General features: G+C 38.9%; 1 protein-coding gene across 1 annotated transcript in view; it reads left to right on the plus strand.

The window, feature by feature from the left end:
• EGF (epidermal growth factor) overlaps window positions 1–27565 on the plus strand; it is a 90763-nt gene that overhangs the window by 46213 nt on the left and 16985 nt on the right. Inside the window, exons 11-20 of the mRNA XM_059923428.1 lie at window positions 2174–2322; window positions 6720–6824; window positions 8070–8293; window positions 11553–11720; window positions 12427–12576; window positions 15333–15452; window positions 19611–19727; window positions 20754–20879; window positions 24617–24739; window positions 26384–26528. Of these exons, the coding sequence (XP_059779411.1) occupies window positions 2174–2322; window positions 6720–6824; window positions 8070–8293; window positions 11553–11720; window positions 12427–12576; window positions 15333–15452; window positions 19611–19727; window positions 20754–20879; window positions 24617–24739; window positions 26384–26528 (1427 nt within the window). The remainder of the gene's footprint in view (window positions 1–2173; window positions 2323–6719; window positions 6825–8069; window positions 8294–11552; window positions 11721–12426; window positions 12577–15332; window positions 15453–19610; window positions 19728–20753; window positions 20880–24616; window positions 24740–26383; window positions 26529–27565) is intronic.

Consider the following 27565-nt stretch of genomic DNA (forward strand, 5'->3'; position numbering starts at 1 on the left):
AATTGGTATGGATTGATAGCCAAATATAACTACTTTTGCAAATAGAAGTTTTGTAATTAAATACTAGCAAACAATTCTTTTTTTTCCTATGAACTGAATCTATTTGACTCCATAGAAGAATTATATTAACAGGAAAAAATTAATAGAATCAGTTCAAGATTCATTTATTACCAAATTAGTTTTTTCCCACACAGTCAGTAGTTTTTACAACTAAGTGAATAAGGAAACCTAAAATGAACTTTAAGTCATGTGGCTTATTCATGGTTTTTCATTTCTCTGGTCAATGTTCTCATTTTCTTGCTTCTCAAACTGTGGTCCTTAGACCAGTGACATCAACATCACCTGGAGCTTGTTAGAACTGCAGATTCTCAGGCTCCACCACGACCACTGAATCAGAATCTGCATTTTAACAAGATTCCCAGGTGATTCATGTACACATTTGAGTTTGAGAAGCAGAGCACTAGCAGAGTATTTTTTAATATAAGAAGTGCCCATTTTTGTATTATGGAATAGAACCTTTTCTATTTTATCCAGAAAGATGATAATCCTTTATTTAATTACCATTTCATGAATATTCTCATTACTGATGATAGGTTTATATACATATATGTACTCACAGTTAATATTCCACATATGCTATCATTAAATTGTCAGCTAACCCATAGCAATTTTTTATTCTTGTACCTGTTTGATAGTCTGCATACTAGACTGAAAAAGAACTTTGCATCTTCAAGGTATGTTCTGTTGGACAAAATCTATTAATTAAAATGAAATTATCTACAGTTAGAGATGAAAGGAACTTTAGCAAATACCTAGTCTGACTTTGTCATTTTTATAGCTGAGAAAATTGAGATTAAATGACTTAACCATGTACAGTGTTATTGGGAATGTAAATTGGTGCAGCCACTGTGGAAAACAGTATGGAGGGTTCTCAATAAACTCAAAATAAACCCAGCAATATAACCCAGCAGTTCCACTCCTGGGTATATATCAGAAAAAAACAAAAACACTAATTCAAAAAGATACATGCACCCCAATGTTCATAGCAGAATTATCTACAATTTCCAAGATATGGAAGCAACCTAAGTATCCATCAGCAGATGAATGGATAAAGAAGATGTGGTACCTACACACACACACACACACACACACACATACACACACACACACAATGGAATACTACTCAGCCATAAAAAGAGTGAAATTTTGCCATTTGAAGCAGCATGGATGGACCTGGAGGGTATTATACTCAGTGAAATAAGCCAGACAGAGGAAGACAAATACTGTATGTTATCACTTATATGTGTAATCCAAAAAATACAACAAACTAGTGAATATAAAAAGAAAGAAGCAGACTCACAGATATAGAGAACAAACTAGTAGTTACCAGTAGGGAGAAGGAAGTGGGGAGGGGCAATATAGGGGGAGGGGATTAAGAGGTACAAACTATTATGTAAAAAATAAGCTACAAGGATATATTGTACAACACAGGGAATATAGTCAGTATTTTATAATAACTATAAATGGAACATAAACTTTAAAAATTGTGAATCACTATATTATATACCTATAACTTATATAATATTGTATATCAACTACACTTCAATTTAAAAATAAATAAATAAATAAATAAAATGATTTAACCAAGGCAGTCAAACAAATAAGTGTCAAAACTGGGAGAGGAAGCTGTGTCTCCTGACTTGCAGCGAAGTGGAATCCTGTGGATCAAGCAGTAGAAGTTAAAGCTCAGCTTGCAGCCCCCATTAAACTGCTCATCTTTGTTCCCTTTCAGGCCGTAGAAGCCATTAGAATTCAAGTATGATGGCTTTGTTATTGACCAATGATCAAAGATAAGCACATTACCCATAGCAATAGAAATATGTGCCAGGCACAAGGCTAAGAACTTATATATATAAAACTAATGCGCTTCATAGTATTATCCCCATTTTACCAATGAGGAAACTGAGCCTCTGAGACACTGATAAACTTGCTTAAGTTTACACATATCTGGGAAGCAACCGAGGTGGAGTTCAGTTCCAGGTGTGTCTATCTCCAAAGCCCAGCTCTTAACTATTGTACTGTATAATATAAAGATTTACTAACCTCATTTGTATATATTCTGCATTAAGTTTTTAAACAAATCAAACTGAAATGCCTGTGTTCTCTTTTGTAGATATACTTTGCCCATACAGCCCTAAAGTGGATAGAGAGAGCAAATATGGATGGTTCCCAGCGAGAGAGGCTTATTGAGGAAGAAGTAGGTGTGCCAGAAGGTCTTGCTGTCGACTGGATTGGCCGTAAATTCTATTGGACAGACAGAGGGTAGGTTTCCTCTTTCAGTTTTAAGCCACGTGGGAGGGGAGTGATTGGATAGGTAATACAGCTGGCCTCACCCTCCACTTTGAACGCAGGAAAATATTGCTGGGCACCTGACTGGGATCGGAGGAAAGATGCCCCCAGTGCTGTCCATGGTCCCTCCACCCCCTCCCCACCACCAAATTGGACATTCCTCCTTTTAATCGAGACTGTATCTTTCATCAAGGTCTGTATCTGGGCAAATTTTGAGGACCAAGAAAGCAGCATGTGTTTTTGCATTTCAGGCTATTGGTTGTAATCAGGGAAACACAAAACCTGTCTGGATATAATCAACAAGCATTCTCGGAGCGTCTGCTATGGATCAGGCTCTCTCCCAGGTAGCATGGGAGACACACAGGAGCGTGAGGAGCGCTCCATGTTTCCAGTCACCTTACAGTTTAGCCAGGGAGATAAGACACGAGTACACAGGGAAAACTAATACCAATGCTTGGCCTAAATCTCAGTACAAGAAATATCCTAAGGTCATGCATAAATAATTGCCAAATGAAGGATGGATACTCCCAGAGGGGGCTCTGGAAGGGGCTTCAGGGATCAACTTCCCCTTCATTTTACAGGTGGGGAAACGAAGGCTCAGAAAGGCTAAGTGATTCATTCAAGGTTGCACAACATTGAAGTGACAAGTCTTGCTAGAACCCACATGTTGGCTCTCAGTTAAGTGAGCACGAAGAGCTTCACACTGAAGTTGTGAGCAAAGTCCTCATGAGGTGGGAGAGATGGTCTGTTTCCCTCTGATGGGCAACAACAGGACCAGAGAGAAGTTGTGGTGTGTCTGTCCTCTGGGCACACTGCTCTTGGGGCTGCAGGAAGCACTGCTGCACTTGGTGTGTATGTGTGTGTGTGTGTGTGTGCGCACGCGTGTGTGGCCTTGTGAGCCCCAGGAATGGGGTAGGAGAAGGGGGAAGAAGGAAGCGGCTGCATCCCTTGTGTGTGCTAATGAGAGCCCACTTCCTGCTTCTGAGCAAGAAGGAGCCAGCCACGGAGTACCTCCCAGAAGAAGGTTAGAGATTCCATGCTCTGGGATACTTTCTCAGAGTAACTTAAAGCTATGGAGAGACCTGGTGGCCAACCCAAACCTCTGGCACCTCTGCAACCTTGTTAAAGTAAAAGAAGAGAGAATTAATTAGGGTTTCACCTCTGAAATCAGTGGTCCCAACATAGAGGAAGAAGTCCCAGGGAGTAAGTTTATATGCTTGAGGGTAGGCTTTCTATGTCCCAGAAAATCTCTTTTGGTCTGGATAACCCATGGGAAACAAACAGGCTTTTAAAAATGAGCCAGATGCATGATGTGGTGCCCAGTTACCAATAATATGGCATTTCTATAACCAGAGTGAGTATATTTTAAATAATTCATTCAATCATTTGTTCATTTAACCATACCTTCATTCCATTCCTTTATCCTTTGGGTATTTATTCATTTATTGAATAACTGAAATGCACCAGATACTGCACTAAGAGCTTTATATCCATATTGACTCCCCAAAACGTAAGTCTTCTTATCCCCAATTTAAAGATTAAAAAATTGAGAATCAAAGAGGTAAATTAACTTTCCTAAGGTCAAGCAGCCAGCAAGTACTGGATCTGGAATTTGAACTCAACGATGACCATTTCCAAAGCTTGTGTTTTTAATAATCATAGTACGTACTGCCCTCTACAACCAGGGTCAGTTAAATGTCCTCGATCCAGAGTCACATAACAAATGAAAGTCAACTTCAGTTATAACAGTGCTAAAAATCTTAATGATGGCCTTCTCTGTTTTGAACCTACCTAAAAGGACATTTAAAATATTAGCTGCACATAATAATAGAGCTTGTACACGGCTGTTCTAGGAAATGTTATTAGGACAGCAGATGTCTGCCACTTTTGGCCCCTCTAAGGATGCTGGGTCTCCTCCTATTTCCCACATTTGCACGGCACCTCTAATTTTACGTGTTTGATTAATAGCACCATAGTACCTACTGCTGAGGCAATGCCTTCAGGAGATAGACAGGCACCACCGTATCCTGGAGGATCAGACCTCAAATTCTCTAGTTCATTGACTTGAGTAATAACAAGCCCTTCTCATGTCCTCGGCAGCTGCTAAGAGAAAACCTTTAATTTATCTGGAAATGAGAGGTTTATAGTTTGAAAACCTTAATATTAGCTAGAAATTGGATTTAAATAACTGGGATTCCAAGCTTGTGATATTAGATTATACAGTAACTCTTAACCAAGTAAAAGAACCAGAATGGATGCTTACAGTTTACATTGGCTTAGGAAAAGACAGATTCAAATTAACATCTAACTGTAGGAAGGAAGCAGATTGATAATTCCACTGGCAGTGCTATTATTTAGTATTAAGGAATCCTGATTCCCAAAGTCAAATGCCTAGTAAAAAGAATCAAGAGGGAAACAATTTCTGTTTGCTCATCCTTTTGAGGTAACAAAAACTACCATGAGGTAAAAAATCACTCTTCTAGGGTTCTGGATGGACAACTCTTGCCCTGGAAATAGGGTGGGTTTAGAGGATCCCAGTTGTGGCACTGAGACCAATTAGATAACAAATATGAAGAGAAAGATACTCCACTAGATTAAGGGTTATACTTGAACTCACGTGAACCCAAATGTCCGCCCTTGTCTTTGCTGTCTCATGACCAACACTGGAGTTCAAGATGTGCTTTGTGGCTGAATCAGATAGAAGTGTGTTATTGGGTGACCCCCCTTGGGGAGCTTTGAGAGTAAATTCCAGCAATCCTGCCCGAGACAGCTCCAGAGTCAGGAGCTCATGTCGGTCTCAATTCTCGTCACCTTACTCCTGCTCAGAACAGTAAGAATTTAGAGATGATGTAACAATGAAATCAGAACTGACAGTTTTATTTCCCCTGGTCACAAGCAAGTGGCTTCAGAATTCCTTCCGTCAAGGGAACAAGCACAGTGACAGTTGTGATGGAGTGAATTTAACACATGGAGTTCAAAAATACCTTCCACTTCATCTGGGAATAAAATTATCTTTTAAAAGTGGCGCTGGAGTATAAATGATTTCAAATTATCCACTGCCCTGAGTTGGTAGTTTGCAAAGTGGATTTGACCCAGCCCAGGCCCTGAGCCAATTTTACCTTTATCTCCCTCCTGCATATGGCCCATGAGGAAGAATAGATCAAGCCCCGGCCCCTGTCTGGAAAGGGCACTTGAACAAGCTACCTGTAGAAGGTCTCCTGAGTGTTTTGTAGCACAGGGAGGAGGGACTGGGCTTGCCCTGTGTTTCTGGGCAGGCCTTTTGCACACATTGCCTGCAAGGACGAGGAGTAGGCCTTTCCAAATGTTTATCGAATGGATTAAAGATAGTTGTCCTTTCTAGTTTGCAGTAGGGAGACGGGGCGAGCAGGTGGCACGGGGTGGGGAAGGGAGGTTCTTTTTCATCTCCTCTGTTGTGGTCCTGCCTGCTCAGGGAACCTGCTGGGGCTCATCGTGCACCCCAGCCAGCCACCCACACCGACTCTGCCAGTCGCGTTCTGTACAGTCACTGTATTACGGTTCCCTCTCCCTCTCTTCCCTCCTCTCCTGCCCATCCTCCTCCCTCCCCATCCCCCCCCCCCCCCCCCCCCCCCGCTTCTGTCTCCCTCCCCTTTGCTCTCCAGCTGATCTCTAACTCTTTAAGGACAGAGCCGGGTTTTGTTTACTATTGTATCTCCAGTGCTTAGGTCAATCCCTGACACACACTAAGTGCTGAGGAAGTGTCTATTTGATAATAAAGATTTGTTTGACAAATAAATGGAAAAATTAGAAAGCAAGAATTTTCTCCCCTGCCAGATTCCAAAGAGTTATTATTATTTTTTAATGTAAAGAGTAGCAAAGAGTATTTCAGTACTCCCATTTGTCTTAGAATCAGATGGAAGAAAATTAAAGTCAGTGTAAGTCTGCTCCTACTGCCCTTGTGTTGGTTGTCTCTGTGGCCCTTCGAGGTCTACTCTCCTTCCTCCCTGTGATCTGTGAACACCAGGCTGAGGCTTTTATTGGTTCCTCCAGGAGCTGGGAGGTTGTGAAGAGAAAGGGATGGTGGCATTTGCACTTCCTGGCTTTATCCCTGCCAGGCCACTGACACAGAACTCTCTTACCTTATCCTGTCACGGTGTATTTTAATTGCTTGGGATAAATATTGGGAAACTAATTTAAACACTGTGTTAAAAAAAAAAACAATAGACTTTGCGTATGTGTTACTCCTGACGTGTGTGTGTTCATGTGCACACCTGTGATAGGGGAGTTTAGAATGCCTATTTTGCTTTTCAGTAAGCAACAGGGAAAACAAGTATTTTTGTCTAAAAAGTAAAGTTGATATAACAAGCCCCTTTATATTACATGCATTTTAGGAAATCTCTCATTGAAGGGAGTGATTTAAATGGGAAGTATCGTGAAATAATCATTAAGGAGGGCATCTCTCAGCCACGAGGACTTGCTGTTCATCCAATGGCCAAGTAAGTATTTGTGAAAATAAGGCCCTTTCTGTGGAGGTCATAGGACAGTTTATGTTTGATGTGCTAGTGTCCAAAATTTGTCTTAAGACCTCAGGTGGTCAGTGGAATCAGAAACCAAGAAAATCCATGAGATTTGTTCAAATGTTCAGAAATGGTATGGCTAGCATAACTTCCTCATCCTTTTAATGTCTTTGTTTTTCCTATAGAAAACTTTATTGTTTTGATACCCTTTCATTTTAAGCAAATTCAATTTCTTTTTGAAAAGAAGTGGGTTGTAATTCATTAATCAATGAAGCATAAGCCCCTTACACTATGTACTTTCTTTAAAAACTATATTGTTTCTTGAGAGAGGATGATATTTGGATTGCATGGCTTATGAATTCTATTTAGAAAAATCATGAGTTCCAGTGATAGGTCATTCCTAGATTTAGGGAAGAGGAAAGAGAAATCGTGAAATATTAGAAGGTTCTATGTTGTTAGTTGTGAATTAGTGACAAATGTTGGTTTAAGTTTAGAGAATTAAGTTAAGGAGAATAACTAACTCCTTCCTAGTTAAAAATCAAGGATAAAAGCTCATCCTATTTTATTTATAATGGAAATTTTATGATGGTCTGTGGGAAATAATAAACTGGTAGAAATAGATAATTAATTTGGAGCCAGCCACGTGATTCAAACAATGAGAATGTAACCATCTCTAAACAAGCTAGTGAAAAGATACTGAACCATATTGAATTCAAAAAATGTGCCTCAGCACCTGATTTACAGAACTTAAAATTGACCAGGTTAACTGAGTATATAGTATAAAACAGGATAATAGATAAATATGCTCTTCCCTTTACGTTGTAATTTTACATATACAGCAAGGTTTACATATGCATAGCAGAGGGACAGGCTAGCAAGATTCCATTGCCTTTTGTAGCATGAAACACTAATTTAAGAATATGCACTCAAACACTTTTGGATAGTAATATACTACAAGTTTTTAAACTAACAGCTCCTTTTTTATCCAATCATCTGAGCCTTAATTCAGCATTTTCTGTCCAAGTTGTTGTACATAGAGAAGGTAATCTTTTGCTTTTGAAAATTGTGTCCAATATTCAGTGCTATACTTTCTCTTTCTGTATTCCTTGGTGTACCACTTTAGTTTATCCTAAAGTGATTTTCATTGATGTTTTTAATAATGAAAGAATAAAAGAATTTTTTTTCCTTGCAAGTTTTATTTGTTGTGTGCTTTCTTGATTAAAGGAGATTATTCTGGACTGAGATGGGGATTAATCCACGAATTGAAAGTTCTTCCCTTCAAGGCATTGGCCGACTGGTTATAGCTAGCTCGGATCTGGTCTGGCCCAGTGGAATAACAATTGATTACTTAACTGACAAGTTGTATTGGTGCGATGCCAAGCAGTCTGTGATTGAAATGTCCAATCTGGATGGTTCAAAACGCCAAAGACTTGTCCAGAACGATGTAGGTGAGGCTTTGGAATGGGTGATTTCTTCAACTTGATTGAGTGTTGATGAGTGTTAAATACAAAATGTGTTTACACACACACACACTCACTCACCCCCCCCCACACCCTTAAACATATGGTGAGAAAGGAATACAGACAAACAGACTAACAGATTTCTCCAGAGATTTATGAGCTACAACGATTACTTTAACATTGGAAAATTGGATAAAAAATAGTAATGCATAATCATTTCTCTTTGCCAAGATTTCTTAAAATCAGAATGAAAATATTAAATATTTTAAAACTTCTTTAAGAATAAGAACTTGTTCAGCTACTAGCATTTCTTATGTTTTCTCAAATGTCATTTTCACAAGTGATAGTATCACCTTTAGCCATTCATGTGCCAAGGTTAATACAGTTTTCCCTCCTATTATATTTTCAGATTTTGCATGGGGTGTCATATATTTTCATAAATAGTTTTGAAACACTGTAGCCTATGCTAACTGTTAAACGAGAAGTACAAACTGTTATGACATTATATAGCCATAGGAGATTCATTTTGACTCAGGGAATCTGCAAAGACAGTATTTGAACTGGGCCATGTGGTAAATAGATGGTGATAGAACATTATCATTTGAGATAAGGCTGCAAACATTGGTCTTTGTGTGTTAGTACTGCCAGCATATGTTAACTGAAATTAATTCTGAACGTACTAAGGAGCCATTGCATATTCTTAAGCAGGAAATGTATCTGATAATATTGGTATATCAGCATAACCACTTAGGTAACAGTATAAGTGTTGGATTGGAATTTGGAGAGAAGGAAATGAGTTAGGAGGTTATGATAATTGTTCAGTCAACAGTTAATAAAGGCCTGAGCTAGAAGATTGCCATTTAAAAAGTAGAATGGAGGATTAGAATATTACAAAAATCACTGTGAATGAAAAACTGAGAGGATTTGGTAACAGATTGGATGTCAAAAGAAAGCCAAGGTGATGTTAAAGATGCTTTGGGAATTTAGAAACTGGTTGGTTGGGAAGATGAAAAAAACATGGTCTTTCTCTTTTAGGAAGAAGCTAACAAACTAATAATCCATGTAAGGTATTTATTTTGCCCTTTCTCTTTGGTGATGAATTTCTAGATTTGTATTTTACATTAAATAGATCAAGATAAATGTAATTTAAAATTTTACATACTTCCAAGCTTCTTTAAAAATTGACATACTTCATAATAAATTATAAGCTTGTGTATAATTGTAGACTTTAATCATCCATGTGCCATTATAGGAAGTGGAGATACAGTGGAGAGTAAAACAATTATGGTTCCTGTGAAGTCATGGAGTCTAGTAGGGGAGACGTACATTGTCAAAAAATACATCTCCCAAATAAATGTAAAGTTATAGCTTTGATATATGGAGATATAAAGGGATTTGGAAATTCCTAACTAGAATGTAAAGACAACATATTCTAAACCAGAAAAGCATAGGAGATATTTTGTAAATAATTTGTATTGCTATAATCTGTGACTAATGCAACTTCCTATTAAATACAAATACAAATAATCTGGTATGTAAACATCTAAATAACCATTCCCACCATTACAGTGCCATCTACTGGTAGTTCAACTGTGGCGCCCCTGTAAACAAAAAATAAGGAAGATTATATCTAGTGTGGTGTTTGTGTTGAAAAACAGTAGCTAATTCTGACACATACTACAACATAGATGAACCCTGAGGACATTTTGCTAAATGAAATAAGCCAGTCACAGAAGACCAATATTGTATGATTCTACTTACTTAGGGTATCTAGAATAGGCACACTTATAGAAACAGAAAGTAGTATAGTATTTGCCAGGGACTAGGGGGAGGGAAAAACAGGAAGTTGTTTAATGGGTATAGATTTTCAGTTTTGCAAGATGAAAAAATTTCTGGAAATTGGTTGCACAACAATGTGAATGTATTTAACATTACTGAAACTGTGGGTTAAGTCTTAGGCTTAGATGGTAAATTTTGTATTATGCGTTTTTTATCACAGCAAACAAAACGAAACAATAACTATATAGAAAATCCCCTTCCTGCATTTATGGCTTTAATTTGGGACAAAGGCTAGAGACCAAAATGAATCTTAATGGCCCTGGTCAATAATGATGGGTGGAGATTCATTTCACCTGGAAAAATCGTTTGAGTTTGCTGCCAGTAGAGGGAGGCATTCACCCTAATTCACCAAATCCATTGCTCATTAGCAAAAAGACTGGCCTGGGGAATGTGACTGGATGTGATAAAAGCTTCCAAACCTAGGTGTCCTTAGCTTTAGCCTCTAACCACTTGAGATCGTATATTAAAACATTTCCCAGCTTACTAAATACTGGAATATCTTATCAGAGCTGTTTCAGTGGCATGGAGAGGCGGGTTTAGTTGAGGTAGGATCAGAAGAGGCCACTTAGGGGTCGATTGGAGCCATGAAAATGGAAGCAGCAGATAATAAATAACTTCCAAAAAACTTGTCTCAGAAGGGAAGGAAAGAGACAAAAAGAAGTTAGAGGGGTCAAGGGGATGAGGGAATTAAGATAGGAGAGACCTGAACATACTAATCAGCTAAGGGAAAGAAGCTGGTAAGATGAAGAGACTAGAAGAGAATTAGGGTAAATGAAAGGAGTAATTGACAGAACAAGGTCCTAGAGAAGGCAGGAGCACAGTCAATGGACTAATTTTAGTTAAGAGGAGAGATAGGAAAGGAAATGTATTGGTGGAGATGGGAATTTGAGGAGGCTATTATTCAATTACCTTAGATTTTTTTAAATGTAAAAATCTCAATTTACAGCAACCTGTAAATTTAGTCTACTACTTATTACTGCCATTCAAAAGACAAGGAACCTAAGACAAAGAGGGGTAAAATAACTTACCCAACTTACCCAGTCAAGTTGTTTAGTCTATAAATAGTGACAGAATCACTGAACACAGAAACATTCCTGCTATTCCTGACATAATACCATTATGAGTGGTATTATGTCAATCACCCACATTCTCCCACTCTCTGAATGCTGGATGACCATGGGCTTTGCTAGGACTTCATACCACCAGGCTCCCATTCTAAGAAGAGGTTCCCTCATCATGTGGCTTCTCCTTGATGTAGGTGGCTCAAGGAAGTGGCTCATACATTGCTTAGCAGCTGTATTAAAGAATTGATTTAGTGTAGGAATTGGATATCTGTTTCAGGCCTTGTCCTTTCAAAAATATTCATGGCAAAGACAAGATGTTTATAATGGATCTGAACTGCTTCCAGGTCACCCATTTGCTGTGGCTGTGTTTGAGGATCATGTGTGGTTCTCTGATTGGACTATGCCATCAGTAATAAGGGTGAACAAGAGGACTGGCAAAAATAGGGTACGTCTCCGAGGCAGCATGCTGAAGCCCTCATCACTGGTTGTAGTTCATCCATTGGCAAAACCAGGTACACTGGACGCAGTCTTTCTTTGACTGGCATCTGCAACTCTTTTAATCGTTTGACGGCAGGGAAGGGGGTGTGTGTTGCACTTCTCACTAATTTGGGTAGATGTTAAGATCTCCTGAGATTTGGATTTCGTTTAAACTAAGATAGTCTGGTAATAAGTTTGGGCTTTATCCCTCCAACCTCAGCTTTTCTTCTCCTGAATAGCTTTTACTTATTTGCTCCTTTTCAAAGACTCTTGGGTTAAAGGCACTAAGGGCAAGGGTGGGGATGGGTGGGGGGAGCGATTTAGAAACCTGCAGTGGAAGCTTCTGCCTACACTGGGCTTTTCCCCACCTCCTGAGAATGCAAGTGAGTGAGCTTCAGCCAGGAGTAGGTAAGCAGATGGAAAAGCCACTTAGTTTCCCATAGTAACTCTTCTTTCTGAATCACCCTTTGTCAGTTTGACTAGATTATGAGTCAGGAAATAGGAGTCCTATCTTCCCAAATAGCTTCTTGAACAAAGGTACTGGCTAAACTCAATAAATACTCCTAAGGTAATAACATTCTGAGCTTATCTTAGAACCAGTGGCTCTTTATAGGTACTCTTCTGAAATAGCTCTTGATATAAACAGCTCCATTTAGATAGTTTCTTTCCCCCAAAGCTGTACACTGATTTTACACCTTTTCATCTCCAAGCCCATCTGTGAATGTACCTCCTCTCTGCTAGGAGCAGATCCCTGCTTACATCAAAACGGAGGCTGTGAACATATTTGCGAAGAGAGTTTTGGAACTGCTCAGTGTTTGTGTCGTGAAGGTTTTGTGAAAGCTCCAGATGGAAAAACGTGTCTGGCTCTGAATGGCCATCAGATATTGGCAGGTAGGTAATATGATAAACTATGTGGCCAAATTATCTTACTTTAGCTCAGGAATATTGTTCTACATTGATTTTTATGCTTGTGCTAATTTTTAATATTTTGTATTATTAAAAGTTCCCTTGCTTTTAGCGATGCCAAGCTTTTTTTTTTTTTCCCCCCTCTGAGTTTGGCCTCCTCATTACGAACTAAATTCAATTGACTTCCTCTAGCTGTAAAATTAATGAACAAAAAATAATATTCAAAGTCTTAAATTCCAGTGCTCCAGCCCCCCATTTTTGGTGGAGTAGCCCATCTTTGGAAATAAATGCCAGTATTTTACCAATTCAGGGAATGTTCAAAGACGTTTTGTTTAGAAGTTTTATAGCCTCGATTTTAGAGGTAGTCATATATAAACCCCCTGCCACATGACTGTCTTTATATGAAAAGCAAAGTCCTTTGTAATAAATAAGTTTAGGATACCAGACAGGTGTAGGGAATCCAGCCCAACAAGGCTTGTGATCCACGTTTTTAAAAACTAAACGTGACTTTGAGGAAGAAGAGATCTAATATGACATGTAAACAGTAGTACTGATTTACTTCCCTTGAATGTGCATCCAAACAGGTAAGGTGTATTTGGATTCATCTCTTGATATCTTATACCAAAGAGAACTTAAATTTTATTTTAGATGTTTTTTAAAAATTCATATTTATCCAATAGGCATGATATGTTAGGTGACATTGACAGCAAATAAATGGATTAATTTATCCATGGACCAGAATTGGATATTTTGGATTTTCTGAACTTTCTATCAATTGTTGCCTTAGGATAACAGTTCTCAATCTTTTTGGTTTCGGAAACTTTTTACACTCTTAAAAATGATTGAAAAACTCGAGTCTTTGTTTGTGTGGGTTATATTTATCAAGATTTATGATATTAGAAATTAAGACTAAAAATTTTAATATCTCTATTAAAGTTACAGTAATATTCCATTATATATGAACATGTTTTATGAAAATAAATGAAATAACTCTATTTTTCAAAACAAAAATATGTAGTAAGAAGAATGGCATTGTTTTACATTTACATCTTTAATATCTGACTTAATAGAGGGCAGCCAGATTCTCCCATCTGCCCCTCTGTTAAAGCTGTTGCTGTGTTGTTTTGTTTGAAGCCTATGAAGAAAATCTAGCATCAGACACACATGGAGCTAGAAAAGAGAAGATTGCTTAATAGCCTTTTCAGAGGACATTTTTGTATATCTTCTTTTGATATTATATATATCAGAACTAGACAGGTGGTAGTTTCTTAGAGTTAGTTGCAATGTTGAATCTGAAACCATATCAATGAACTTTTTGTCCTCTGCTATGTTAAAACCCAGTGTTCTGTTTTGCACTTTGAGTGGATCTTTTGCCATGCATGATTTTGTTGCATCATGTTTTGGTCATTTAAAAATATTGATTGACTGAGTTATGCAAGTCTGCCAAATATCACATTAATATACCTACAATAACATTAACTAATTATTATTATCAAACTCATCAGAAAAGTCTTTTGAGTGTCTGGATTTTGTTAAAATTTTTTTGTGGAAAATTTTCCAGAATTCTACTTTCCACTTGAAAGCTTAAATTTTATTACTGGCGACAAGCACTGTGAGCTAATTTTCCTTGAAGTGACGGCATCACTTCATTCATTTTTGAGAAAATATCAAATCCCCAAATGTTAATGACATAGTTTATCAAACATTCTTTCAGGTAAAAATCATGTTCAATGAAAAAGAAAAGAGCCTAGTTTTAGCTCATATCTCTGAGAGTTCACAGGTGCCTTTCCTGCAGACAGCCATCATAACTCCAGTGTGTGCACAGTGTTTTATGTGTTGCTTCCCATTTCATTACGCAGAAGATTAAAGAGCCAGGTAGTCCATGGTCAAGATTTTCAAAAATTAGTAATTTTACTGCTCCATCATGGGCTTTTAAAGGTGAAACTGGAGTGTGTGTGTGTGCGCATGTGTGTGTGTGTATGTGGCAGTGAAGAACATGACCACAGTAGAGAACATGCTACTAGTATCATGACTTGATTCACGCTAAAGCACCACACTTTCACCCATGTCTGCTTTTGCCCCATCAGTATCAATGTTGACAGTGAAAATAACAATACAGTTATTTGCCTTTTATGAAAATAGTTTTGACCTTCTAGATGCCATGCAGTGAGACCCCAGGGATCCATGGGCCACACTTAGAGAATACACAGTGTTTCAGGGGATCCATTTCTTCCATGTTCTGGGGAGTTGCATAGGTTCCATGACTATGTTAAATTATAGCTTGTTTATGCCCTTCCACATTTCTAAATACTGGCAAAATCAGGCTAAAATAAATGTCATAAGCAGCCTAAAGGAGAAGGGGTATATATGAAAAGCAGGTTGGGGAGATCATCTCACTAATTTGTCCTCAGTAATGGCGAGCAGTGATTATGAGCTGATTATGTTCGTAAGGATTTTGGTATTCTACTTTTATTGTTTTTGCCAGTACCGAGAAGGGTCCTGTCTTTCCTCCCTACTGGCTCTTCCCACCCTCAATTATAAGTGCATGGAGTGGAGCTGAGAGAGTGTGGTGTAGCAGAGAAGTTTTTCTAAGCCACCAAGACCCTGGCAGTTTTTCTGAATCCTCCGACTGTGAGAAAGAGTCTGAACTCACAACCAGCAAACAGCCATAAATACAAATTAACTCAAACATTTCTTGAATCACAAAAGGTAAATTAATTGTATCTGTTGGCCTTCAATAGGTAGTGGAGCAGATCTGAGTAATGGAGTAATACCGTTGGACATCTTACCCAGCAGTAGAGAGCTTGAAGATAATATTACAGAATCTCAACATACGCTAGTGGCTGAAATCATGGTGTCAGGTATGAATAATGAGTTCTCCAATACAGCTTTGTTTCCAACAATTTCCATCCTACTAATTAGAAATTCTGAATGAACTCTCTAACTTAATGTTGACTAAATCTACATAAAGCTAGTGAAGACAGACTTTGGACTCAAACTTTGGTCCTTCTCTTCTGAATGGTTTATCTGAGGAAGGTGGCTGCATATTAGACTGGACATGAACTTTACTCATTGAGAGTCGTTGGACTGAATCTTTTTTGAAGAAATCTCACTTGGATACAAAAGTGAAAAATAGGCCAGGACAGATTTGGGTGTATCCCCATCCATGCCTAGTATTTTTGGTGTTTGGCCCATTTAGCTTTACTTCCGTCAGTGTGAAAAGCAGATGGTAGTTGATAAGCACATATAGGCTGGTTGCTTCAGCTGCTCCAGAAAGTCCACAAACAGCAAATGTTAGATTTTTTTTCTTCTATAATATATTGCCCATTTATCACCAAAAGGCTAAATAATTTATTCAGTGTGTAATGACTTTAGGGAACCTAATTCTTTTATACTCTGTGTTCACTCATGAAGCTAGTGGTTTTCAAACTGGGCTTAGCTCAGCCCTAAAGCTTCTGCAAACCCCACCTCTTCTTCATGCTAAGTCTCTGCCTTTCAATCAGTGCAGCTCTGTTTTGAAGCATTTTATTTATTTATATTTCTGAGTGAGACTTAATTTTAATACTGTATGTGGCTAAAAATAAATTTGAGAACTCCACATTAGGGCATTATATACACTTAACCACAACTTTTGTGGTCGGCAAACTACAATTTTCGAGGCCCTGGGACCTCTTACCCCTCCTTATAGGATTTTATCAGTGTGATTTTTGATAAAATACAAAGAGGTGAATATTTTTAGTAATAATAATATTTACAGAGCTTTAGAGTTTACCAGGTCCTTTAAGTATATCCTCTAATTTGACCCTTATCACAATCTATCATTTTACAGATTTGAAAACTAAGATATGTGAAGTTAGTGACTCGACCAAAGATTTTGAAAATTATGACCAAGTAATTAATTCATATCAAGAAAAGAATTACTGGAACATTGTCATGTTAGGAATATTATTCATTTGGTGACTATTTATTTACCATACACTGTGCTAAATGCTGGTGATACCATACTTAGCTAAATATAGCCCCAGCCTCCAAGGTCATAGTCAGATGTGGAGACAATGTGGTAGAATAAAACAATATACATAATATATATTAGCAGTATAGAGAACCTTTTCAAAGTCACTAGGGATCCCTAGAGGTTCATAGAGGATATTTTGAAAGGCTAATGTTTGGGGGACTCAAAGACCAAGGTGAATGACAGACAGTAAATTAGGCCACGTGGGTGGCATGGGGGAGTGACAAAATGGCTAAAGATTTGGAATACATATATGACAGGCTGTGTTTGGCTTCATGCCTGGAGACTGCACTCTGCCTCGTGCGGAATAAATGAAATTGATTGTCTTGGTGAAGATTACCTCATCTTTCCCTCCCTGGATTGTGTTCTATTTTGTCTTAGCCTGTAAAGTTTTAGTTCTACCTGTGTTAGGCTAAGGGGTCTTATTTATATTTTGTTGTGAAATTTCATTTCAAACAAGTATCTATACTAAAAAAAATTTGAAAACTTTATGTTAGATTTTAGGTCCATATCTTTTTATTCTCCAAAGACACAGAGTGATATGGAGCAAGTAGATCTGTATACAACATGGCAAAGAGATTCAATCATAAAAAGTTTCATTGTCAAATTCACTAAAATCATGAATTCTTCTAAATTCATGAATAAAATGTAAAATTCTTAACTTAGCCTGTTGAGCCCTGGAGAAACTAGCCTGTACCCACCTCACCAGCCTCAGTTGGTGCCCTTCTATCCCCAGCTTTCTATGGCCTGCTTCCATTACATGGGCCTTGCCTGTAACATGCAGGTGTTGTTTTCTCAGCCTACAGGGCTCTTTCTAACCCCACCTCCCCAAGTCCTGTGTATCCTTCAGATCTCAGCTTAATATGCTCTTTCTCAGAAAACCTTTCCTAGTCTCCTGACCAAGTGAGGCGAGAGCTGTTTCAGCTCCCTTGGAACCCAGTATTTTTTCTTGATTGTGCTTATTACACCTATACTTCAATAAATAATCATGTAAGGAGACAGAGCCCTTGTCTATATTCTCCACCACTGTATTTTTCGCCCTCATTAGGATCTGGCACATAGTAGGTACTTCAAAATGAATTAATTTTGTTAATTTTACAAACAGACCCCAGAGTCTTTTCTAGTGTGATAAGGCTAATTCTGATTCAGGCTGTCACAATACTCTTCTTCTTTATCATTCTTATCTAGATATGTAAATATAATATTTTATAGTTCTCAAAAGATTCTTTTAAAAAATCACTTTTTCTTCAAATTCTTACAACAACCACGTGAAGTAGACTGGACGGAAACTGCCATCTGCATTTTAGAGAAGAGGCACGTGAAGCATAAGCATGCCTTCCTTGTGGAGCTAGTTTGTGGCAGGAGGAGCTTTGGCTATGGCTTATCCCTCCTGAAACTGCACATGCATTGCTTTTCATTATGCAAAGCTGCCTTGGGGTTTGCAAGTCACCAAATAAATCCTGAATCATATGTTAATTTAAGATAATTCCGCAAGTGATTTAAAATGTCTTGGGTAATTTGATACTGTCCACCATACACTCTGAACAGCCTTGTGATTTGGGAGCTAGTCTTCCAAATAAATGCTGAATCCAATGGATAATTGAGTTAGTCTGAACTTAACCATCTCGAAGAGTCATGAGTGACAGGAGGTGACCAAGCAAGCATGAAAGGCCCGTGTTCCCACAAGAAAAATCTTCTCACTCAAATAGCTAAGCAAATCAAACGCAATTACCCGATGGCTGCATTCACATGGCACCTGACTCCTATTTAGATCATTTAACTTTCTTTAATTTATGGGCAACTTTGGAGGGTTTCTTGACCTCCTCTATACTCAGATGAGCAAATTTACCAGTGAAAAGACAGAAGATAGTTTATATCCTACTGTGGTATGTCAGGTACCCCCAACTCCAACAGAGAGGAGGCATTTGGAGAATGATTATATACATAAGTAGCTAAAGGAAAAAACAACTTGCCCATGTTTATGGCTCAAAAGGCAACTCTGTGTTATGGGGTATTTGCATTTCATTGGAGTATGAAATGAAATGATCCATTTACAGCATTTAGTTTGTATGGTTCATGACTCTGTAAAAGTCCCTTGAGGTGGGGCTTCCCTGGTGGCTCAGTGGTTAAGAATCCGCCTGCCAATGCAGGGGACATGGGTCCGGGAAGATCTCACATGCCGCAGAGCAGCTAAGCCTGTGCTCCCCAACTACTGAGCCTGTGCTCTAGAAGCCACGAGCCACAACTACTGAAGCCTGCACGCCTAGAGCCCGTGCTCCGCAACAGGAGAAGCCACCGCAATGAGAAGCCTGCACTCCGCAACGAAGAGTAGCCCCTGCTCACCGCAACTAGAGAAAGCCCACGCACAGTAACAAAGACCCAACACAGCCAAAAATAATAAATTTGAAAAAAAAAAAAAAGTGCCTTGAGGTTTGCAAGTCACAGCATAAATCTTGATAATAAACATACATTTTGACATACATATTCTATTATATATCAAACATAATTTTAGTAAATTGACAATAAATCTTTTTATGATTAAATCTCTTTGCCATGTTGGTACACAGATCTACTTGCTACATATTAGTTGCGTATCTTTGAGAGATAAGAATATATTGACCCCTTTTGTATGTCACAACGGTTGGGAATTCTCAAATAAAGCAATACAATTTTTGAAGTTTGAGTCCATTTAGTCCTAGAAATTGTATAGTTCAAATTTGCAAATGCTTTAAAAAATTATAAATAAGTTCACATGGGGGTCTTTGAACACCACATAATTCTTTAAGACTAAAGATTTGTTGAGAGCATGTAAACAGAAACATATGGTTTGTGGATCCTTTAATATAGATATAGCTTACAGATCAGCACAGTGTTTCTATTTGGAGGTTAACCTGCCCCAGAACTTGAGAAAGGAAGTACTGGAATTTTTGGTAGAATGCAAAACATTGAAGTCCATTTTCTCCTCTGAGGTCTGGAAATAATCCTGTGGGGTTCTCGCTGTTTGCAGATGATGATGAGTGTGGTGCCTTGGAATGCAGTACACAGGCTTGGTGTGTTTCAGAGGGAGAGAATGTCACGTGTCGGTGTTTGAAAGGATTTGCCGGAGATGGAAAACTGTGTTCTGGTAAGAGCAAAATCCAAATACACATAATATCTGGAAAATAGTGAATCAGAAACATTCTCTCAGATCATACTGATTCAAAATCTCCAGAAGGATTTATGTTACCCTCAGGATTGAATACATTATTTGATATTAGCTAAAAAGATAATGGGTGTATGAATAGAAAATAAGAAACATATAACATATCGTTATATTACATTGAGTTATATTAAAATTCCATAATATAGACAATTGACATTAAGGAGAAGAATTTTTTTTAATATAATTGATTTTTTAAAAAAATTTATTTATTTCATTTACTTTATTTTTGGCTGTGTTGGGTCTTTGTTGCTGCACACAGGCTTTCTCTAGTCGTTGCGAACGGGGGCTACTCTTCATTGCGGTGCACGGGCTTCTCATCACGGTGGCTTCTCTTGTTGCAGAGCATGGGCTCTAGGCACGTGGGCTTCAGTAGTTGTGGCACGCGGGCCCAGTAGTTGTGGCTCATGGGCTTAGTTGCTCCACGGCATGTGGGATCTTCCCGGATCAGGGCTCAAACCTGTGTCCCCTGCATTGGCAGGCGGATTCTTAACCACTGAGCCACCAGGGAAGCCCCAAGGAGAAGAATTTATAATTAGCTTTAAAAGCATGAATCTGAGTTCAAGTCAAATTTATAAACTCCCCGATTCCAATAAAATCACAGCTTTTCCCCCCAAAGGCTTAGGTCATAAGTTTTAGTTTATTAAATAGGTTTTGCTGGATGGGTTACTATTTTACATTGATAGCCGTTATTGTAAAGGTTCTTATGGTCTGAAACTCTGGCACAAAGTGATTTACTTACACATACTTAGCTAGTCAAACACTGAGAAATCTGTAAAAATTGATTCAGAAATGAGCTTTAAGTCCAAGATGCAGGGTTTGCATCACATTTGCAAACAGTACCTGTCAATGGCTGGATGATTGTATGTACGATTATACTATCCTTTCCTACTCTTTTCCTTTATACCAGGGTTGCCTGTGTATTTCACTAGCTCATCATTTTGCCCACAGATATAGATGAATGTCAGATGGGTATCTCAGTTTGCCCTCCCACCTCCTCCAAGTGCATCAATACTGAAGGTGGCCACGTCTGCCGGTGCTCAGAAGGCTACCAGGGAGATGGGATCCACTGCCTCGGTAAGAGAGCTGTGTGCGGAGGGCCAACGGTGAAGGCAGGCCTTGGAGAGTCACCAAACACTGGGTGTGGCGGGCCGAGAAAAGACAGGAGAGAATTGCGGTGACACGCATGTTAAGACTAAAAGAGGAGTTGTGTGATCTGTTCAAACTGACATATTTCAGTTTTTGGTAAATAGTCAATTGTGTGCCCTTTGGCCGTGACCACACTAGTCAGCTTCTACACTCTGCAGAGGCTGTTTTCCCCTCTGCCTTTCTAATTCTTTCTCGGGGGGTTGAGTGACATCAGTGCCTCGTTGATAACTCCACACCTCGAGCCATCATGGGGGGAACTGGACAGCATTTTCTTTGACACTGAATTTGGCAATTGAACCGTGGTGAACTGCAGAGCTGATGTGGGTTTGTTGGAGGTCACGGCTGTGTGTAATGGGAAGGAAGCGTGGTTCTGTGAAAGGGCTCACCAGCTGGCTCTTGATAAGTTCAAGCCGTTGACATTTAGAATCAAGCAAGGAATGATTAAGACCTCTTTCATAATCACCGTCCTCTGCCAAGGTCTGGGTGTGGCTTGCTGGGTTGGGAGTTCACTCAGTGGATGTCATGTACCATTCCAGGTGTAACACAACGTCACCGTACAAGTGAAGACCTGCCTGAAGCCATCTTGGCCCAGTAAAATAGTTATCTCAAGTTTTATGGGGCTTTAACATGTCTCTTTCAGTGTTTTCCTTTCCTTCTGAAAACATAAAAATCTTTTCACTGTGAGAGGCAGATACCTTGATAACAAACTAAAATGGCATTGCTTTCTCCCACATGTTGAAGTTAAAGATGAAGTATCTGTCATAACTACCAATTTTCTGGATCTGGTTGGTTTAAATCAGACCTTTATCAGATTAGTTTTGTGGAGTCCACAGACATCTGTAAAGGCTCTTTTAAGCACATATTTGGCTGTCCATTGGGAAAATGTCACTGCTCTAACTAAGCAGGCTCATAGATAATTTAGACAAACAGGCTTTATATTTAATTCACTTTGAAGAGAAAGGAAGGTATACTTTCTTGGATGTTTAAACTCATTATACTCTGGATTCTCACTCTGTTACTCACCCATCTCCTTCCATGGAGCAGAGTGTCATGGGCCAGCCTGCCTGGTTGGCATGGCGTCTCGCGCCACATGGAAGCCCTGAGCTTGTTCTTGTTCTCCGCACTGTCCCCCAGCCCCATGTATAGACAGTAGATATAGAGAGGTAGTAGATATGGTGCTTTGAACCGTGCCTGGCACACAATAAGTGCTATATAAAACTGTTGTTGTTATTCTTAAGAGTAGTTGTGTTTCTCGGCCAACAGTACATCATTGTTTTTGCTTCTCTCTCATTCTCAAGGTGATAGTTCATAGAGATTACAGTAGGATGTCAGTTTAAAAAAAAAAAAAAAGACTCCCTTTGGGCTATTCAAGGTTAGTGATTCAATGTGGCAAATATTTAATTGACCCCTATTAGTGCAAAGACACAGTGCTAGGATCTGTGAGGAATACCAAGATGAGGAAGGCAGTCCTCGCTTACATGGAGAATATGATCTAAAAGAAATGCAGCTGTGATAAGTGGTGAAGAAAGGTATGCATCATAAGACAAGTAAAAACTAAGTGGAAGTTCAGAACTGGTAGACATATCTGTTTGAGGTATTGGGAAAGACTTCATGGAGGAAGTATCATTTTGGATGGAACTGGGGGCATAAGTACATTTTTATTATGCAGAAATGTGAAAGAGTGGGGAACATCCCAGGCATGAACATATCACAGGTCTTATTTGGGGGAGGGGGGGTAGAGAAAAGCCTAGAGCCTTAAGTATAGACTGTGTGTCTATACTGTGTGAAGGAGAACAAAAACTGAGTCTGGCGAGGTGGTGTCTCCATCTGCTCTGGCTACCATAAAAAGTACTGTGTAGACTGGGTGGCCTAAACAACAGACATTTATTTTCTTAGAGTTCTGGAGACCATAAGTCCCAGATTAAGGTGCTGGCAGATTTGGTTCCTGGTGAGGACTCTTCCTGGCTTGCAGACGGCCCCCTTCTTGCTCCACACTCACATGCCCTTTCCTCTGTGGCTTGTGGAGAGAGTGAGAGAGGGAGAGAGAGATACCTCTGGTATCTCTTCCTCTTCTTAGAAGGACATCAATCCTGTTGGATGAGGGCCTCACTCTTATGACTTCATATAAGCTTGATTGCTTCCTCATAGGTCCTGTCTCCAAGTATAGTCACTCTGGGGGTTAGGGCTTCAACATAAGAATTTTGGGGAGATGCAATTCAGTCCATAACAGGTAAGTTGAGTTATATTTGTGGAAAACTAGAATCTGAAAGTCAGGCATTGGGGTTTTACTTCTCTAGACCAGCACCATCCAGTAGAACTATAATGTCAATCACATATGTAATTTTTAATTTTTTGTAGCTACATTACAAAAAGCAAAAAGAAACAGGTGAAATTAATTTTAATAATATTTTATTTAATTCAATATATATCCCAAATATTAGCAGCTTAATGTGTAATCAATATAAAAATTATTAATATCATCATCATTATTATTATTTTTTTTTGATGTGGAACATTTTTAAAGTCTTTATTGAATTTGTTACAATATTGCTTCTGTTTTATGTTTTGGTTTTGTGGCCACGAGGCATGTGGGATCTTAGCTCCTGGACCAGGGATCAAACCCACACCCCCTGCATTGGAAGGTGAAGTCTTAACCACTGGACCACCAGGGAAGTCCCTCATCGTTATTTTTTAATTGGAGTATAGTTGCTTTACAATGTTGTGTTAGTTTCTGCTGTACAGCAAGTGAATCAGCTATACGTATACGTATATCCCCTCTTTTTTGGATTTCCTTCCCATTTAGGTCACCACAGAGCACTGCGTAGAGTTCCCTGTGCTATACAGTTGGTTCTCATTAGTTATCTATAATATAAAAATTATTGATATATTTTATGTTCTTTCATAGTTGGTACTACGTCCACAAAATCTGGCGTGTGTTTTACACCTACAGTACATTTCAGTGTGTACTAGCTGCAGTTCAGGTGCTCAATACCCACATATGGCGATGGCTACCATATTAGGCAGCACAGCTCTAGGAAACAGACAGCTACTGGCAGCATCTGAGTCAAGTGGTGCAGTGACGGGAGATGTGGTTCGGGAAGATTAACGTGGCACTGGTGTTTAGGAGAGAAATGGAGGAGAGATGGGATGCAGGGAATGTTGTAAGGCTGCTCCTCTTACAGCAATGGAAACTTGAAGAGAAGAAGGACCTAAAGGTTAGGGTGGTGGTAACTGAGAAAAGAAAAGATGGGTAGTTGGGAAAAAAAGTGATGACTTCGTTCATATTTATGTAAAAAAGGCAAAAATGTTGAATTTGATATGATCTGAACTACTAAATGTTTACCTAGAGATAGTTTACCATCTCCAGCTTTCCCACTGAGCCACATGTGCTGGGAAATTTCCTTTCCTTCCAAGCAGTAGGAAAACTTCCAGCCTCGTGTCAGGAGTTTACCTGCGTGGGCATGCAGCCAAGGGGCCCAGTCCATCTCTCTCTCCAACATTTATAATAGAATTTTTGAATCTAAAAATGTATACAGCTCTGAGAACATATGGCATGACAGAAGTTGAAGATGCTCCCTTTCCAGAATATTGGGTTTTCCAATTATACGACCCTCTGTTCTCCTCTGCACCCTACTTTTCTCTTTCCTACTCCCTTTTCCTGACAGATATTGATGAGTGCCAACTGGGCGTGCACACCTGTGGGGAAAATGCTGCCTGTACAAATACGGAGGGAAACTACACCTGCACATGTGCTGGCAACTTGTCTGAACCTGGACGGATTTGCCCTGGTAGGTTGGTGGGTGGTCCAGATCCAAGGGGAGGGACTTGATTCTGAAAAAATCAGTACCCAAGTGTATTTCCATTAGAGCTTCTAGAAATCATTCAGTTCAATCAGGCTGGTGAGTTTACTTTCCTGATTAGATTGATGCTGGGGTTGAGAATGTGAAATGGCCCAAGTTTTCTTAATTTAATAGCATCTGGAATAAATCCTTTTTTATTATTCACAATTCAATAAAGGTGGGAACACAGGTGGTTCTCTTTAACTATGCAGCTAATGTCCTGATTTGTAGTGTTGATTTTGGGGGCTGCTGGAAAAGCTCTGCAGGGCTAGACAGGTTGAGGAGGATGTCCGGACTCTTAGCATTTTGAATCACTTTCAAGGATTTTAAAATAAGCTTTTTCTGAACTTAAAAATTTTAATCTAAAGATAGAATCCCATTTTTAATGAACTTAAAGAAGTAGCAAAATCACTACTTTTTTTTTTTTTCATTCCTTTAGGAAATAGCTGTTGCCAAAGTGAAGAGGTAGATACTATTTCGTCTTGTTGTATAAGGGGGAATATGGTTTGCAGAGGAATTGTTTTTATAAATAAAGTTGGAGTTTCAAGGGATATCAGTGTTCATCTATGCCATCTCTCCAGTTTCAAAATGGTTCTATTCGATTCTAGAGATTTGACATATGTAATTTGAAATTCTTAATAAAATTGCATTTAATTTTTTAAAAATCAAGTCAGTATTTCTTGATCTGAATTAGAACTTTAAAAAATGTTAATAATGGTCACTTCCTGCTTCCTGAACCCTCCCCCATAACAGCAGTATCTTCTCACCATCAGCACCCAGAAGGGGAGCTGGCTTCAGAGACCCTAGAAGCCAGGGTCAGCTAAGTCACTGCCAGCTATTTACCTGTCTCAGCTCTGCAAGCAGAAAACATCCTGAGAAAGGAAGGTTCTGCACTTGCTCGGGTCTCTGTTTTTTTAGCATGTTATTTTCTCAAATAATTTGCTCTTCTTAAAGGTGCTGAAAGACTCCTAATATTTATATAGTCAGCTACACACCCTAATGTTTTCCTTTTAAAGAGCAGCAAGCCATTCAATAAAACGGACTTCCCCGCTTTGGCGTCCCCTCTGTTATGGTAACATTTCCTTTCTGTCAAAGTTGCTAGTCTTGTCTTTGAGGGCTCCCCTGCAACTTAAATAGTTTTTAGAAGAAAGTCGTGTGTGGGAGAAATTTTTGAGACTCCCAGGAAACTAGGGGTAGTGGACTGTGTAGTGGTAGGTGGTTTATAAGGCATGAAGAGATACGGTTGTTCAGTGAGACGCTCTTAAGCTAACTGCTGTTTCACACAGCGTGTGCTTTTGGATGATGGATGTGCTTTTATAATGAGACCTGCACTCGGAATTCATATGGTCTTGGGATTGACCATTCTCTTACAGCTTCCAACATGCTTTATGTCAAATAATGCTGAACCTAAGGAAAGAATGGCTGGTTCCATGGTGAAGGGCATGAGGTCTGGTTAAGAAAGTGAAACTGTTGTTCTATATCACACCTATTGTTCTATCTCACAAATTGTTCACAGAAACTACTTCCTGATATTGATATCTGAAAGTCCCCAATCACTTCAGAAAGTAAAAGAAATGCCTTTGCTTCTTCTAGACTCGACTCCACCGTCTCATCCCAGGGAGGATGGCCGCTCTTCTGTGAGAAATATTTACCCCGAATGTCCCCCGTCCCATGATGGGTACTGCCTCCACGGCGGTGTGTGTATGTATCTTGAAGCAGTCGACAGCTATGCCTGCAAGTAAGTCAAGCTATATTTCTGATGGCACAGAGATATGATATTGCAGCGCATAACTTTCAGCAGATTCAGAAAACTTATATTGAGATTTTTCTATAATTAGGCTTTTCCATAGGGAAAAATATATAATTTATATATGTAACCCTATATTTACGTATATAAATTGTGTGTGTGTATTACACCTTTCCTGCATATTTCACCACCCCCCGCCCCTAACCCGGTGCTAGTGATAAATATTAAATGTAAGGAACTGGTTATTTTCCCTCTTACTTAAATAACTTGATGTTACTACTGGTACAGGCTGGGAATTAAACTGAGAGAATTTCTTAAAACTTTGATGTATTTTCTGCCAAATAGATGGAGCGCACCAATGCTATGTTTCTGAATTTTAAAAAGTGTTATATATATTCACACTGGACTTCTTGCCTTCAATGCTCAAAACTAACATATTTTTTCCCTCTTGACTTCCTAATGGTTGGCATTTACATTTTTGTTGTTTGGTAACAACTGCTGGATGCACCATGGCTGCCTTTGCTCTGCTTTTGTCCCCGTGATGGTTTCGGTGGGCTAAGTGTCAACCTGAAGAGAGGGTTCAAGGAAGCCCTGGAACTACGAGGTGTTCCTACCGCACTCACTCAGAAACCATGCCCCTCAGTTTTTAGTAAAAACCACACGCAGAAGATCTAGTTTTGTATCAAATTTTACTTTTAATTACTTTCATAATTTGAAGGCAATCTGAGAGAATTGATAGATACTGAAAAATGAATAGGTCTCCTATGGCTGGACTCCTGACTCATTGATAATTTTCTCTGTGCCTAGTGAAGGAATGATGAAATACTTCGATCCTCACAAATAGATGCTGTAAGCTTAGAGGCTTTGATTATTTTATCACTAATAATCAGCAGAAACATCGTCTAAATTATAAGAAGAATAAGTTATATTCTGTGACAAAGTATATGGCCTTGCATTATAAATCACGTCAGCCTGACACAAACAGTGAAAAATGCTCATGAATATTAGCAAAAATGACTCAGTTCTAA

This window comes from Balaenoptera ricei, chromosome 5 (assembly GCF_028023285.1).
Source record: "Balaenoptera ricei isolate mBalRic1 chromosome 5, mBalRic1.hap2, whole genome shotgun sequence".
In the NCBI taxonomy this organism is placed as follows: domain Eukaryota; kingdom Metazoa; phylum Chordata; class Mammalia; order Artiodactyla; family Balaenopteridae; genus Balaenoptera; species Balaenoptera ricei.